Source organism: Hemicordylus capensis, chromosome 1, assembly GCF_027244095.1.
Source record: "Hemicordylus capensis ecotype Gifberg chromosome 1, rHemCap1.1.pri, whole genome shotgun sequence".
Taxonomy (NCBI): domain Eukaryota; kingdom Metazoa; phylum Chordata; class Lepidosauria; order Squamata; family Cordylidae; genus Hemicordylus; species Hemicordylus capensis.
This window is the reverse complement of record NC_069657.1, coordinates 139,439,975-139,456,735: the sequence shown is the minus strand read 5'-3', so window position 1 is coordinate 139,456,735 and position 16,761 is coordinate 139,439,975. Positions and strand designations below refer to the sequence as shown.

The following is a 16,761-nucleotide window of genomic DNA, read 5'->3' as shown; positions in this document are numbered from 1 at the left end:
TTGTTGTATTGTTTGTTGTAAACTGCCCAGAGACTTACATTTTGGGCAGTATACAAATATGTTAAATAAATAATAATTAATAAGTAATGAACTGTAACAGAGACTTTGCATTCACTGAGTGTGCAGCTCTGGCTTCTATATTTTGCAGTTCCCTTCAGTTTGTTAAGCAAATGTTGCAAGCAAAGCCTTGTATGGCACGCCTTGCAGAGTTTTGCAGGGATTGGCTGGGTCCTGCCCCAGGCGTGGCTGCTGCATCCCAGGGAAGTCTAACTCAAAGCAGGATTTAGTCAGTCTGCCTAGAAAGAGTTGGAGACTCAGCAAACAATGATTTTCTACTCCTGGAGCAAGCTATAAGAAAGAAGCTGGAAGGTTAGGCTAATTTAGTGTTTTTACTATCTTTTGTTTGGATGTGTAGTGTTGTTAACCTCTCTTTCCACCCTCACTCCTTTTAAATGCAGGCCCTTATTTGTTTGTTCAAATAAACCACCCTTTTGTTTGATCATTGCTGGTCTGTGTCTAGTTTGCCTCATTCTAAAACTCCCCATGGCCTAGCTGCTCAGGGTACGTGGGTTTAAATGGGCTAGCTCTAGGCCTAGCCTCCCACTCCATCAAGAGGGCTGTTACAGGAACCTAGCAATACTGTAGACCACATGCCTTTCTACAAAACTGCTGTGGATTTTTGCAGCTGTTGGAGCAAAAAGCCTAGTCCTCAATCAAGAGAAAGGTGGTCATGACTCATTATTAAATTCCACTGAAATCAATGGAGCCTAAGTTAGTCATAACTAACTTATTTTGTTGGCTTTGATGGAACTTATCTAGCTTGACTAACTTTCTTTGGATTTGAATGAAAATATTTCACTCAGAGACCTTTGCATACCACTTTGATAATCAAATTGTTGCCATCATATTATTGAGGGCAGTTTCATAATACATAGCAGCAAGTCCAGTTTTGCCACTGGGACTACAGAGGGCCATAACCCCACTGACAAGTGTCCCTGTATGACACACTGTTTGAAAATGTGTGTTGGTTGCATTTAAATATACTGGCTTTGTTGGGGGGTTGTAATTTTTATCCCCCAGTTCATTAGCAGAGCAGTAAAGAAGCTACCCACTCCAGTTACAGAGTAGTTGCAGGGTTTAGTTGTTGAAGCTATTTATAGAAGACACATGGAGCTTCTTGTAGAACTAAATACTAAGTATTTATTGGTGTAGTACATTTTGGATAGGAAAGATCTAACCCTAATATATATAGAACTACATAATGAATAGGTAGGGAGAGAAAGAGATGTTTCCATCTGCTCTCTGAGAGGAAAGGAAGGGATTCTGACACAGCACAGGAAATATCTGTAGAGTCACATCAGGGGTCATAGAGTAGAGACAGGTAGAACAGTTAGGGAGACCCTTACTCACTGAGGCTCTACACATGATCCATGTGTAGAACCTAGCCGGGCTCTGTGGAAGGGGCATATGGTTAATGAGGCAAAGGAGACAATTGTCTCCTGGCCCACAGCGTCTGAGGCCCCCCCCCCATGGCCAGACCTTGCCTTCTCAGTTCTGCCATGCAGCATGCCTGCAAGGGAGAGCAAAGGCAGCTGCCTGCCTGCCAAATCTCTCCCTGCTTCCCTGCCCATGCAGCAGTGTGCCTGTGAGAGCGAGCTACTGGGAACCCAAGGCGATGGAAGGAGGGAGAGAAACAAATTTCCCCTCAGCCAAGCTTCCTCCTCCCCGGCAGTCTGAGGTAGCTGAGAATAATTCTTTGGATCACGGCTGAGCTCTGTCCTGCTGTTGGCGGAGGGGGACAGTTCTGTCTGCCTTCTATTGCCCAGGCTGGACCTGGAGGTGGAAGAGGGTGGGAGACATTTCAAAGAAGACAAGAAAAAGTAAGCCCCCACCCCATTTTTGGTTTTTTGCCAGTTGTGGAGCTTGGACTTCAGTTTGCAAACTGTTTCTCTTCAAAGAGGGAAGGGGAAGAGTTTCGTGTGTGTTGGCGTGGAAAATGGAGCACCCTCGTGGAGATCAGGTCTGTCTTGTGTATGTTTCATTTTTTGTACCAGTGTCTGCTCTCTGTGCTTGCAAAACTCCTGAACTCTGCAAATGTCCTGAAAAAGCAAAAGCAGCAGGAGCAGGAGGGGAGATGGGGGAAATGCCTTACTTCCAAATAGGGATGTGCACGAAGTTTCTTCGACACCGGTGGGGGTAGTCCTTTAAGGGCGGGGGAGGGTGCACTTATCCCTCCCACTGCATATCCCCCGCCGGTGCTCCATCACTGTTAAGCTCCTCGGGGCGGCAGCGTTCCTCCCTGCCGCCCCATTTTTGTCATCGGCCGGAAGTGGCCGAAAGAAGCAAGCACGCATGCACCCGTTGCGGGCGTGCACGCCCCCATCTGCCATGCGGGTGCACGCGCATGATGGGTGCACGTGTGCTTGCTTCTTCCGGCCACTTCCGGCTGATGACAAAAACGGGGCGGCAGGGAGGAATGCTGCCACCCCGAGGGGCTTAACAGTGACGCAGCGCCGGCAGGGGATATGCGGCGGGAGGGGTAAGTGCACCCTCCCACACCCTTAAAGGACTACCCTCGCCGGTGCCGAAGCACTGAAATGGCCCCCGGATCCGAAATGTTTCGGAGGCCTCCATAATGGCCTCCGAAACGTTTCGGGCACAAGCCTACTTCCAAACACTCCATTCAGCTTTGATGAAGGAAAGAGTGCAAGCCAGGAGAGAGAGGCCGGAGGGAGCAGCTAAGCAGCTCCTGCTTTTCTGAAAGGTGGATCCTCTTTCCCACCCAGCCCCCAAGTTGCATTAAAAAACAACAAAAATTCCAAGGTCTCCCCCATCCTCCCTCAAAAAAATCCACATTACCTTGTTTTTTTACATCTTTATATTCTTGGAAATTCAGTTGTTTAAATATATTGGATCCTTTAGAGACAGAGAGGAAGTGGATAAAGAATTATGCAGGAAGTGGGCATATGTTAAGTTGTGTGTTGAAATGTTTCTGCTAATGCATATGTGCATGAATATACTTGTTTTATATAATTTCATTGTGAGTTCAGTTGCTGTTTGTGTCCTCAAGAACCCACATGTGCCATGTTGTGTGTGTGTGTGTGTGTATGTGTGGAGGGGGGGAAAGATGCTTGACTACCCAGTCAGTGTACACAGGATGGCAGTTTTATCATAAAAGTATATCAGTACAAAGTCTCAGGTGGTGTGGTTGTGTTTTGAAATAAGGGTCAAGGCTTTCAAACTGAGTCACATGGTGACAACCCTAGATTGGAAAAACTCTGAAAGAACCACATCCAAACACTGGCTTGCAGGATCATTTAGATCAGGGATTCTCAACTTGTGGGTCCCCAGATGTAATTGGACTTCAACTCCCATAATTCCCAACCAAAGGCCACTGAGGCTGGGGATTATGGGAGTTGGAGTCCAATAACATCTGGGGACCCACACGTTGAGAAACCCTGGTTTAGAAGTTGAATTAATTTGCATTGCTCTTTGAGACATGTTATTTTACCATGGAAAACCTCTACTGTGAAAAGCCAACATACTTAAAACGCAGCATGTAATTTCTACAAGTTGCCTTTCCCATATTTTGCAAATTATTTGTTGGGTTTGAGAACAACCCTCCCTCATTTGGTCCATATATCTTGGAGTGGATTCAGATGACAGTTTGGGTTGTCTGTTAATCTGCTGCACTGTATTACACGTGTCCTTAATGTTCTTCTGCAACAGAGACACGGATCGAGGAGAAGGCGAGGATAGCAGCGGGGGGGCCATTTTAAAATCTTGTCTCAGGGCCCACTCCAACCTTGGTATGCCCCTACTCTGCAGGGAGAGTGGGCTTATCCTGCTCTCCCTGCTGACGAGCAGGAAGCTCACCGTGTAAGAAGTCACTTCAGAACGACCACCAAACAGAAGAAAACAAAGTGTGCTTCTGTGAATTTTTAATATTCACAGAGGTGACACAGGGAGAAAATCAACTCCAGTGTAATAACTGATATTGCTGTATGATGTTTTCATGTGGATTTTGCTGTCAGAAGCTGAGGTGAACATGTTTAGGATATGTTAACGTGAACCATAAAGACAGACATGATTAAGGAACATTCATATTTCTATACAAATTTGTTTAGGCATTTTGTGAAATAGCCTCTGGATGGCTTGGTAATTAAGACTGTGGTGCTGAAAAGGTACACTGCTCAAAGATTCTCCACAGAGAAGGTGGTGCATCTTTGCCCAGAGGCTCATATTAGTAAATAACGCAACTCCAACTTATCTTTCTGTCTCAGCGACACACACAATTATCATTAATTGACTATTGAATCACCTGCGTATTTTGATAGGATCTAATCTTACTTGGAGGTGAACAGAGAGTCTGGTTGTACACACTGCATGAAAACCCTGCCTCATGCCTCAGTCCTGCCCCCTCTAAACACATTGGTCTGTGGGTGATGGGTTGACGTGACTGCAATGGGTGACCTGTTGGCATAACTGCAGTGAGTGATATGTTGTGATGTAACTTACTTGCCTTAATTGCTCATTGTCTTCACTTCCTTCTACTGTTATTGATCCTCCCCTCAGCAGGAGAAGGTCCAGGAACTCCTCATTCAGAAATCAAGAAGCAACAAATGCTTCTAATGGAGAGTTGACATACTCAAAACACAGTATGCATAACCAAAGAATTTTGGAGTTCTTTTGTAAATGAATTAGTCTGTTTTCTTCGGCACTATGTGAGGCTCACTCTTTGTTGTTTTGGCTTGGAATTGATGTTGTCCTCCATTCTTTCTGCTGAGTCCTCAAGACAATGGCTGCCTTTGCACATAACGCCAAACTGCAGGTTGACGAACCTGAGGTTAATCCTTGAGCCCGGGAATCATCCCATTGATGATCTTCCAACCCAGGTCAAACAACCTTCATTTTCAGGGAGAGGAGCTCCTCCCTCTCCCTGGTCTGCCGATGCCACATCCCAGCTGGATCAGTAGTGCTCACATCACCAAACTGTGGGCAAGACACCAGCAGGGCAGCAGGTATTGGCCACGATCTTCAAGGGGATGTGCCCAGTGCAATCATGCATTTTTGGCATTGACCACCTGCCTTCTGTAGGGAAAGGGCATTTGAACCCTTTTCTTCACACCACTTGTACCACCGCCCTCGCAGGAGGCCAAACAGTCTTACACAAACATGATTATTGGTAATGTTGGGGGTGATGGAGAGGGGCACTATTTTTCTGTTATTCTGGGAAGGGATCATGATGATTTCCTAGGAGATGATATGGCAGCCAGAGGCAGAAGGGAAGGCAGCTCCCCTGCCATCCCTTCCCCATCCCCATCCCCATCCCACTCCCAACAGAACTCCCTGCCCCTGCAGCTGCCCCTGGGACCAAAGTGGGAGGGGCACATCCAGAGTGGGGAAGATTGGGTTTCCCCTGCAAGCAAGAAAGCCGACCTCATGCGCTCTGGACAACAGGCACACATGTGCCTTGATAATTACGTCAGGGCACATGCGCACACTTCACCCTTTCCAGTAGACTCTTGCCACAGAAAAAGCAGGAGAGCCAATTTCCTTGCCTGAATGTGGCAGCAGCGAGAATGGCAAGAGATGGCTGTGAGGAGAAAAACAGCGGTGGCTGTGGGGGGAAACAGCTGGGCAGAGAGCAAGAGAGCAGGCTCATGGCCACGGCCCCCCCCCCATAAATTTCTCTTTCTCCCACCCGGCACCCTGGGTTGATCTGGGTTTAGCACTCAAGCATCCCTTCCCCGCAAACTGAGCAAGGTTTGAGAAGGTCACTGTTGGCAGGCGGCTGCTGTGCGTGCACCGCGGTGCCAGCAGCCATTCAGAGGTCCCTTCCTCTCAGGATGAGAAAAAGTTTGCAGCTCTCACCCCACTCCAGTTGTCACCCCACAGGCAGATTTCAAGCAGGTTCCATTTCTCTTCAGTGTGATTTCAACAAAAGCATCTGGTGAGGGGGATCGGGTTAATTTTTTTTAAAAAAAAACCTTTTCAAAGCCCCCTGAATTTGTTTTGGTTTTGCATCAGTAATCAGCTTGTATCCCCTCCCCATTTCATTTATGTGGGTTGTGGAGTGATCTAATTTCCTTGTACATCTAATGGTAGATGTACAAGGAAATGTGAAATTGCAATACGATCCAAAATGTCAAGTCTTTGGGATGATAAAGTTGTAGTAAGTGGCCAGTGTGCTGATGTGGAATTTTATTCATAATGGCACCAGGGCACCTGTGTACCTGTTGCTATTTCCAAAAGATGCTTTCTGCAGTAAGAGTGGTCTACCCGGCCTCGTCCCCTGCCGGCGGGTAGACCGGGCCTCCGGCGGAACTCCCAGGTGTCCTTTGCGGCGCGCGCCCAAGGCCCCAGTTGGGGCCGAGCCTTTGCAGAGAGAGGAGCTCTGTTCGCGAGCTCCTCTCTTTTTTCGGACAACATGTGGTGAGGACTCGGGCGGGCGGCTGGGAGGGCGGGCTGCTGGGAGGGAGGGCGGGCGGGCGACGGCGGCAGTAGTTTACTTTTGGCCCTAATCCGCTCGCGGGGGGGGGGGGGGGGCGGGGGCGGCTGGTTTCTAGCTTCCCAATTACTCAGTGAAATATGGGCACTGGAGGGGGCAAAGCAGCGGGAGGGGTAAGTAAGCCCTCCCAGCCCTAAAAGAAAGGCCCCCCTTCGGTGCCGGTCCGGACTGCTCCAGACCAGGCACATCCCTACTCTGATGTTCTACAATTATTTAATTTGCTGCCTTTTCTTTCTTAGTTGCTATTGATATTTTAATTTTATATTGTTTTGTTTTGATTGCCAGCTGCTCTGGGCATCCCCATTTTGGGCGGGGAAAGAACAGGATATAGTTCATTTTTAATGCATGAAAATATGTATGCCCTCTGTAACTTAAAGTTCAAAATCAACTCTTCCTCATTATATCCTGAACCTATAGATATATGTAGCTGAACAAGCAGCTCACACAACAGCTTGCTATGTTGGTGTCCAGTGTTCTCTCTCAGGCGTGCACATGTGTGCATACTCACCAGGTTTTTGATGTCTGCACAGTTAATTTTAGATCCTGCTCAGGAAGAGTAAGGAAGGCCCCACTCAGAATGTTTTGGCCCAGCTTCTCCCACCAGCTTACTCTGTTGTGGAGCAGGCTAGGGGAAGTAGACAGGGGTGGGTGGGGGGTAGAATGGCTGTGGTCCATAAAAATACCATCTCCCTTACCGGGGTCCCGTGAAACATATTACTTATCTTGAGTGATGTACTGTCCACCTGCTGCCCAACTGACTCCCTAACTGAGCTGAAGGAGCTGGTTGAGGAGTTGGTGTTGGAGTCTCCCAGACTTTTGGCGTTGGGGGACTTCAATATTCACTTTGGGGCTGGCTTGTCTGGTGCGGCTCAGGAGTTCATAGCGGCCATGACAATTATGGGCCTATCCCAATTAGTTTCTGAACCAACTCATGTTGCTGGCTACGCACTCGATTTGGTCTTTTGTTCGGATCAGGGGGGTGTTCCATGGGTCGAGGATCCAGTGGTTTCCCCATTGTCATGGATGGACCACTACCTGGTTAAGGTTGGCTTCACAGCCACAATCCACCCCTCCAGGGGTGGTGGACCTATTAGGATGATCTGCCCCGAAAGGCTGCTGAATCTTGTAGGATTCCAAAAAGCCTTGGAGGGTTTTAATGTTGGTGCTGCCAGTGATTCTAATTTGGCCCTAAGTTCATGAGTTTTGATTCTTCAGGCTGGTGCACCAAAAATTGTGATCATCTTGATTTTTTAAAATGACTTTTGAAAATCCGTTTCTTTTATTTGCCTCTGTAGGCTTTTCGTATGATCAAACCCGAAAAACCATTGACTACATCTTCTTAAAGTTCAGGTTTTATTCAAATACTTGAGGCACATAGAATGACAATAAGCAGCAAAAGATACATTAGAATGTAAATGCATGGCAAAGATACATCAAAATATAAGCATAAGCAAAACTATAATATTCTAAGATGGATAAAATGTGTGGCACTTAAAGTTACTATTAAAAGTGATATTGTGAATAATAAAATCTACCCATTAAAGGATCTTACCCTTTAACATATGTCCCTAAAATAATACCCTTCTGGCAGCCTGAGGTATTTTCAGGTTTCCCCAAAAAGGATTTTAAAAACTTAAAATTAAAAAAATGAAGTAAATAATTAACTATTTAGTGGATAGATAAGTTCATAGGAATGTCAGACGTGGAGGGAGCCAAGTGGTGGCCCGGGTTCTGCCACCGCCGCAGCCCCCACAGCTCTGCCCCCTGTGCCTGACATATGATGCAGGGCGCATTTAGTCATGCCCCTGCATCATACATCAGATGCAGGGGGCGGGGCTTCACTCCAAATGGGGCTGCATGACCCCGTTCAGGAGTGAAATCAGCCAGCGCTGCTCACTCTCCATGCTGGCCGATTTCACTCCCAAACGGGGCCGCGCAGCCATGTTTGGGAGTGAAATCACACCCCTGAGTCTGATGTCAGATGTGGAATATGTGTCTGGGGATGCGAGGTGTGGCCCCTGATTGGCGGTGGCCTGGGTTCTTTGAACCCATTCGCCCAATGGTGGCTCCACCCCCTGAGGAATGTAATAAGTTGTATAGATATAATTTGAATACTGTGAAGAAGATAGAATACTTGAGACTAGTGTTATGAGGGAGATAAAAGAGGAAAAAGAAAAATAGGTATTGAGCGATAAAACATCTTGGCTAGTGAGAGATAAAGTCTGCTGTCTGTGAAGAGCTATCTGTGAAGAGAGAAAAGATCTGCTATCTTCCTGCTTTCGTAACTTCCTTCTATACCCCAAAGTCACACTCCCCCCCCCCCCCCACGGCCCAGCTTTTCAGACTCTTGATTGTTTCCCACCTGTGTCACCCAGGATTCTCACTGGCTCCCTGGGTTCCCACAAATATTGAAGTTTAATATTCTGCTTTGATCATGGCCACCCAGTCCCCACCAATCATCCAGTCCTCTAAATTTGACAGGGTATGATTACTACCCCACCCCACCCCGAGTTAAATAACATCTGACAATTACTTTTCTTCTCTTGACAAGGTGCCAAGAACCGTATATCAACTTTGACAAGGCATAGATGAAATGGGCCTTCCAGCCTCCTCCTCCTTACACCTCTTGAATGATCTACAACCCCTCAATGCATTAGCTGTTATATCTTCAAAGACTCCCTGGATAATTGGTGTAAACCACTTTTCTCTTGCGTGCTCAGAGGCCCCACCCTAGGTGCTTAGCCTGAGTTTGGCTCTCTGCTAGAGTCTCTGTAGTACACAGCAAGTTGTTAGATTTTCCATTTATTTGTCTTCATTTAGTTCAGATTCCAGTCCATTGTTCCCTTTTCAGTACAAGCTTTGCTAGTCCAGCATAGTCCAAAAATAAGCCCAAGGAACAACTTTCTGTTGCCCTCATGTGTTCATTGTGTGGAACTGATTTTTTGTTTTTTTAAAGAATTAAACTGTAATAATGAAGAGAAAATTTAAGCAGGGTCTAGATTAGATATCTAGACCCTCATATGTGGTTCCTGCACAGTGTTTGCCAAAATTTTCTGTGTTCTTATGACTGGAAATTAGGAGCATGCATACTTTGCAAATCTCCCTTTTCCTTTTCCACCAGCACCACACCGGTTGTGGTAGAGCATCCGCATTGCCTACAGAAGGTCCCTGTTTCACTTCCTGACATCTCTAAGTAGGGCAGGGAAAGACTCCTTCCTGTAACTTTGGAGAGCCTTTGCCAGTCTACTGAACTGAACTAGATAGACCTATGGTCTGATGCCACTTCCTACGTTCTTATGTTGATACAAATGACCCTGTCTCATTTGCCAAGGTTAGGATATAGCTTTTGCAGTTGCATCACGAGCTGAATGTTGCCCTACAGCTCCTTTAGGAGAGATGGGCTTTAGCTCATTGGGAGAACGCATGCTTTTCACACAACAGGGTTCAATTCCTGGCATCTATCCCAGAATTGGATAAGACCTGTCTCACACCCTGGAGAGATGCTACCATCTGGAGCTACCAGGTCCCAACTGTGGTTCAGATTTCCACTCCCAGCTTCTGACTGAACCCTCAGTTGCCAGTAAGGTTCACTTACCTAACCCAGGGTCCAGATGCTGCTGAGTGCAATCTGGTTTGGGCAAGAGGTTTACTCTCACCCAAACCGGAGTTAAGAGAGGAAGCTCCTCCCACTGCTTTAATTCAATTGGCTGGTGTGGCTTTGCTTCCTTGGTTGGAGGAAGCCCATGCAGGCAGCTTTGCCCTCTTTGTAGTCTTCTAGACTGCAGTTTGTCATTGTCTGGACGGTGCCAGGGAAATCAAGGGAAACTGTGGGTCTGTTGAAGCCACAGTAACAAGGAATGTCTGAAGATGGCCTCTATGTAGATAATATGAGCTGGATGAACCAAATATCTTCATTTAAGTGGGCTCATAGAGTCAGGCTGCCCACTGGCTTAAGTCAAAGTACTGTATGAACCTGAATCCAGGACTAGTGCCCCCCACCCCGTTATTTGATATAAATTGGGGAGGTCATCTTAAATCTAGAGTGCTCTTCCTTTCTATCTTTTAAGGGATTCATCTTAAATTGAGTTATCTTCTATTTGGGTAAGTATGGTACTTTACTTTCCATTTCCTAGTGAAGGAGAATGGAGCTTGCATTATTCAATATATACATATATACCATACTAGTTTTTTCAAGCCCGTTAAAATAATGGGCGTTAGTTGGGTGACGTTTTTCCCCTCTCCTCCACCTGGCTGGGCCCACCGCCTCCTCTGGCCCCATACTCTTGCCTCTCTTCCTCTCCCTCCCACCCCAATCTCTTGCCCTCCCTCCCCTCCCTCTCACCCTCCTGTCCCAGTCCCTCTTGCCCCTTTCCCCTGCCCCACTCCCAATTGCCCTTTCCCCTGCCCCACTCCCAATTGCCCTTCCACCTCCCCCACTCCCTCTTGCCCCTCCCCTTGTCCACTCCCTCTTGCCCCTCCCCCCTGACCCACTCCCTGTTGCCCTCCCCCTCCCCCTGCCCCACTCCCTCTTGCCCCTCCCCCTCCCCCACTCCCTCTTGCTCATCCCCCTCCCCCCTGCCCCACTCCTTCTTGCCCTTCCCCCTGGCCCACTCCCTCTTGCCCCTCCCCCTCCCCTTTCTCACTCCCTCTTGCCCCTCCCCTCCCCCTGCCCCACTTCCTCTTGCCCCTCCCCCCACTCCCACTTGCCCCCCCACTCCCTCTTGCCCCTCCCGCCCCACTCCCTCTTGCGCTTAGTGCAAACCTCTGTTATTTTTGTGTGTGTGTTCAAGGCATCGTTTTTCTTTAATTCTTTTGGGCTGTTTTTTCTTGGCTGGTGTTTCCTTTGTCAGGGCTGGTCTCTTCTCCTGGTCTGGCTGACCCTGTTTCTGCCGCTTTTCTGCCCGCCGGGTCAGGTCCGGTCTCGTCGCCGCTCTCTATCTCTTATCTACGGCCGTCCTGACCCACTATGGCCACCATTTTGTGTTCCTCGTTGCGTTCGTCGGTCTCGTCTCCTCTTTTTAATCTCTCCGCCGCTGCTGTTTTTTTTCTTTGTTTGTTTCCGCCGCTGCCGGCTCTGTCCTCCACCCTCCCGATCCCCCTGCTGCCGTCTCTGCCTTCTCCATAGCCCGTTCTGCGCCCGCCGCTCTCTAAATTTTGCCCTCCGTGTCTTTGCGGCTGTTTTCCGTTGCCCCCGCTGCCCCCTCTGCCCTCCCGGTCCCCTCGCAGCCGCATCTGCCGTTCCGTTCTCCACGCTGCTACTCTGTCCTCCCCTTAGCCCATTCTTTCTCCACCGCTCTTTCCAACATGGCCGCCCGTGTCCCTGCGGCCGTATCTGTCTCGGACGTTCTGGGCATGCCCAGAACGGCTGAGAAAGACACGGGCAGGGACACGGAATCACACTCAAGGCTTTTATTATAGAGGATGTAATCACATTATGCTCATCATAATCACATAAGTGGCTTCTATGCTTTGAATCAAGAATCCATTTATGAGACCTTTGGTTCAAGCCTGTTCTTATTGCTAACAAGGTATTTTGCTTTGCTAGCTTCCACCGCCCCGCCCCCCGCATGCATCCCAGCCACCCCTCAAGTGCTGTCAGCACGCACATGGCATCCGTGCATGCATGGGTGCCATGGATGCTGACGCCGTGAGGGGAGTTATTGGGATGTGTGCTGCCCCAGCACGAAGCTGAAAAGGATGGCAGAGAGCAGATAAGCACCTGCTCTCCTTTTTCTTAAAGTTCCCTTCTGAATTTTCCTAAAAGTGCTCAAACTGCACTTCGAATTGTGGTTTGGGCACATCCCTAATTTTGAGTAAAAGAATCATCACAGACATCCACCAAATTTGGCATGGAGTCGGGGTGGTCTTGGAAGGTGGTCTTAGTACAGTAACATTATGCAGTATGTCAGCCTCTGCCTTCATCTCCCCACTGACTCTCTCTTTTTTTTTTTTTAATGGCATTGTTGTTACATACTTAGGGTTAGTCTAATTTCTGCAGCATCCCCCCTCCCACTGAGTCAAAATCCAAATGTTACATGGGTTCTTTGGAGCACAGGAGCCTTTTCCTAAATACATCCAGTTTTGCCAAAATTGTGCCATGCATTTCATCCTTAGACATGTCATTTTTTACATGAAAGCATAGTCAGAAAGGAGAATGAAGCAACCAGTAAGATATCTTAGATATGCCTATTGAATGCTCCCTTGTGCCAAAATCATTCTGCATGTGTAAAGCTGAGGACTAGATTTTTAATCCAGCCTTCTCCTGGTCTGCACATCTTATAAGTTGACAAGCAGGGAATTGTTTTAGTCCTTCATCCTCATGGCTTGCAGTGCTTGTCTGCATGCTCTAGAATAATTCAACTGGAAATTCTACTCTTTGTGCAGCTGGTTTCCTGCCCTGACCAGGACCTGCCATTATAAGAAGGGCAGGGGCAAAAGCAGAATTCACTGTGCACTGGCGAGCAGGCATTATATGGGGAGTTCTCCTAAATAATATGTCCATTGTGTGGGAAACTCAAAGCAGGGATGCTGACTGATCTCTAAGATCTAGAACAGAGGAACCACGATGGTGATTGGTGAGTATCTCTGCTTTGTTGCTCATGGAGTCATTGGGCTTTTAAAATTATTTTTAAAGTATTTAGTGCTTTTATCTTGCTCATTTGACTCCATCCTGTCTGTCTGGATTGAAAGCTTTGTTTTGGCTGCTGCACTGGAGTGTTCTGTTGGAGATAAAGTCTGAGGTCATTGTAATGGGGGAAAAGTGGAGAAGGAGGCTGAGTCCCAAACAAGGGTCAGATCAAACAACCCCTAAAGCAGGCCTGCTCAACTTAGGCCCCCCAGCTGTTTTTGGACTACAACTCCCATAAGCCCCAGCCACAGGGGCCAATAGCCAGGGATTATGGGAGTTGTAGGCCAACATCTGCAGGAGGGCTGAAGTTGAGCAGGCCTGCCCTAAAGTTAATAAACAGAGGAGGATAGATGAAGTGTTTACTAAAAACCTAACTGATAGCAGGAGAAAATCGGTTTGCATCCCTAGAATCTAGCTTAAGAGATTGATAACGTCACTGATTGATAGTCACTGAGGCTGATAATGTCACTATGGAGATGTCCTTGGGTTTACCAACTAACTCCCCTCTGTATCTTAAACAAATAGTTGTGAGGACTTCTGAGCTGCAGACACAACTCCCTGAAACAGTGAAAGATATATCTCCTTTTAAGAAGGTCTTTAAAGAGAAGCAAAAAATAAACTCAAAATTCTCTGAGATAATACGAGCATTTCTTCAAGTTCAGAAGTCTACAGAGCCTTTACACAGAGCACTGCAGATGAAACTAGTGAAACAACAATGACAACCTGTTAACTTTGATGAAGAGGATGAAATATCAAATAATGAGGGAGAGTTGAGGCCACAGCAAAACTGCCAAGCAGTTTTTATATACTTCTGATAACCCTCCACAGCAATTTACTTCAACTATCCAGAGCACACAGAGGCACTCTAATGTAGTGTCATTATGGTCTTTCAACAGAATTCCTTATCTCTTTAGGATATGAACAAGCCAAACAAGTATTCCTTCAGTAGGTGGATGATATAGAACATCAAAATGAAGTTAGTGGAATGTCTCAGAATGTGCAGGGTTGGCTGGTAACTATTTAACAACACTTACTTTTTCTAGGCTGCGGAAGGAGTTTTTTCCAGGCCAGACATAACTGTGCTCCCTTCTGTACTCCTGCAGTGTAGGTACTCAGTGCCACTAGTGGAGCGAACCCGCCCATGCGGGTCAGAGGAGGTAGAGACAATACAACATGTTCTGTTCTATTGCCCCTTTTATAAGGACTCCCGTACAAGGTATATCACCCCTCTACTGTCAAGATATCCGGACAGACTGGAGGGGTTTTATACAAATTTATTGCTTTCAGATTCAAACCATTCCATAACCTGTATGGTAGCTAAATTTTGTGTAGCAGAAGTGAAAATACACCAACAAATGACTTAGTCATGATCCAGCTGATTGTAATACACTTATTTTGTTATTATTCTTAATGTATCTATTTGATCTTTGATTAAAATAAAGATTGATTGATAATATCTAGAACAGTTTTATTGCAACTCTCACAGGGAATCGAAATAATTCTCCCCAGTCTTAATATTAAGAGACCAAATGCACCAGCAAAATTAAGTAACTAGTTGGGAATGTGGTTGATCTATGAACGACAGACCCTAACCCCTCCCTGTTTTAAGACCAGAAAGTGCCACAGAAGTGATTTTACCCTATTTCACATATTAGCAAGGATTTAAAAACAACTGCTTGTGCTAAAAAAATCTGTAAAACCCCTTTAAAGTTCCTAAAGCAAGGAAACCCCCCCTCAAGATTATGTTTATTATAAATATGTATACACCGCTTTTCAACAAAAAGTTCTGAAAGTAGTTTACATAGCAAATAAAATCAAATAACATGAAAAGTAAAAAAGATGGTTCCCTGCCCCAAAAGGGCTAAAAGGAGACACGAAAGAGATAACCACCACCAATTACTGGATGTGCTGTGCTGGGGTGGAACAGGAACAGTTGTTTTTCTCCCGTTCGGTGGTTTCAAAGAGCCACCACTTTGAAAGGTGCTTCTTCGTCCAGTTAACTGGGGATAACTGAAGTCTGTGATGATTCTTTACTTCTACTACTACAAATATTTTCCTTTTCAGCAAATATTCTCAAAGTGGTTTACATAGAAAAATAAAGATGTTTCTGTGACCACATTTTCCTAGCTATGTGGATAACATGTTGTAGACTAGAGCCTCTCAAGTTACTGTCAAGATTGGCTGTGATCTAACCTAAATATTGAGCTAATATTAATTCACCATTACTCCAGTTGCCCAAACCTTGAGGCTATTCCCACAATGGTAGAAAATCAGGCTAGCCTCCACTAGCCCAATTTTCTACCATCGTGAGAACCACTGGGCTTGGCTGCGAGCTCGGTGGTTCTTAAGCGGGTCACCTGCTTAAGTAGCCCAGTGCTTAAACCGGGTTTGTGGAGCAAGTGCTCCGCAAATCCGGTTTTTGCAACCGTGAGTTGCTGCAGTGTGGCTCCACGGTGCGGTAACTCACAAGTAGACCCCCGAACGGGAGGCTGAAAAGCAACCTACCAGCTCGGGGGTCTCTCCAGCATGCCCCGTGTGCTCGTGCAGGGCATGCTGGAGCTTCTGGGGGCCACACGGCCCCCGAACTCCCCAGCCTCCGCCGGCTCCATGACGGAGCTGGCAGTTGTGTGGGTGGCCGCTGCAGCTGCCTGGAGCAGACTGACTGCTCATCTGCAACCCTCCCCAGGCGGCTCCCACTGATTGTGGGAACCGCCTCATTAAGTAGTATCTAAAACATCGCTAGCCATGCTTGTGGACCTTACAGCTGACGGAGACTGCAACCCAATAGAAATGGTTCTCCTGTTGCCTAGATTTCTGTTTTACAGAATGAGTTAGGGAGTGGGAGAGGCATAGCCCAGTAGCAGAGCTTTGTATATGCATGCAGAATGTATCTCATTTAATTGCCAGCATTTGAGCCCCTGGTGGCGCAGTGGTAAAACTGCCGCCCTGTAACCAGAAGGTTACAAGTTCGATCCTGACCAGGGGCTCAAGGTTGACTCAGCCTTCCATCCTTCCGAGGTCGGTAAAATGAGTACCCAGAATGTTGGGGGCAATATGCTAAATCATTGTAAACCGCTTAGAGAGCTTCGGCTATAGAGCGGTATATAAATGTAAGTGCTATTGCTATTTTCAGTTAGAAGGAGGCTCTCAAGTAGCAGCGCTAAGAAAGACATCTTGAGCCTCTTCAGCAGTGAGAAGGGCTCCAGAGCAGGCTACAGGGAAGGTGGGCTAGACTTACCTTCCCTGCAGATGACTGCTCTTCCTGTGCTGGACGTTCTCCCCGTGCGCCCAAACAGTTCCCTGCACACCCACCCAGGCAGCGAGGGGGACTGGGGCCCGGGATGTGTTGTCCCGGCCTGCGGAAATACCATGATGCACCACGTGAGTGCGCAGTGCATCATGGGGCTCCCCTATCCCCTCCCTGGGCTCCCCACAGTCTGCAGCCACAGCTCCAAGCAGCCACGGCTGCCAGACAATTTTAAAAAACGGGGTTAAGGAAGCACTCGCTCCCTTAACCTCATTTTAAAGGGTGGCTACTTAGGTGGGTTTGCCGCCATGGTGCCAACAGGATAAGTCTGGTCCTGGTGGTTCACACGAGTGTGCAAAACCAGGCTGGGCTCCC

At 47.2% G+C, this 16,761-nt stretch overlaps 1 protein-coding gene across 1 annotated transcript in view; it reads left to right on the top strand.

Moving 5' to 3' along the window:
- Positions 1–241: 241 nt before the first annotated feature.
- LOC128340182 (acyl-CoA (8-3)-desaturase-like) overlaps positions 242–16,761 on the top strand; it is a 221,798-nt gene continuing 205,278 nt past the window's right edge. The window contains exons 1-2 of the mRNA XM_053285034.1: positions 242–369; positions 1,915–2,020. Coding sequence (XP_053141009.1) covers positions 1,997–2,020 — 24 coding nt within the window. The 5' untranslated portion in view covers positions 242–369; positions 1,915–1,996. The remainder of the gene's footprint in view (positions 370–1,914; positions 2,021–16,761) is intronic.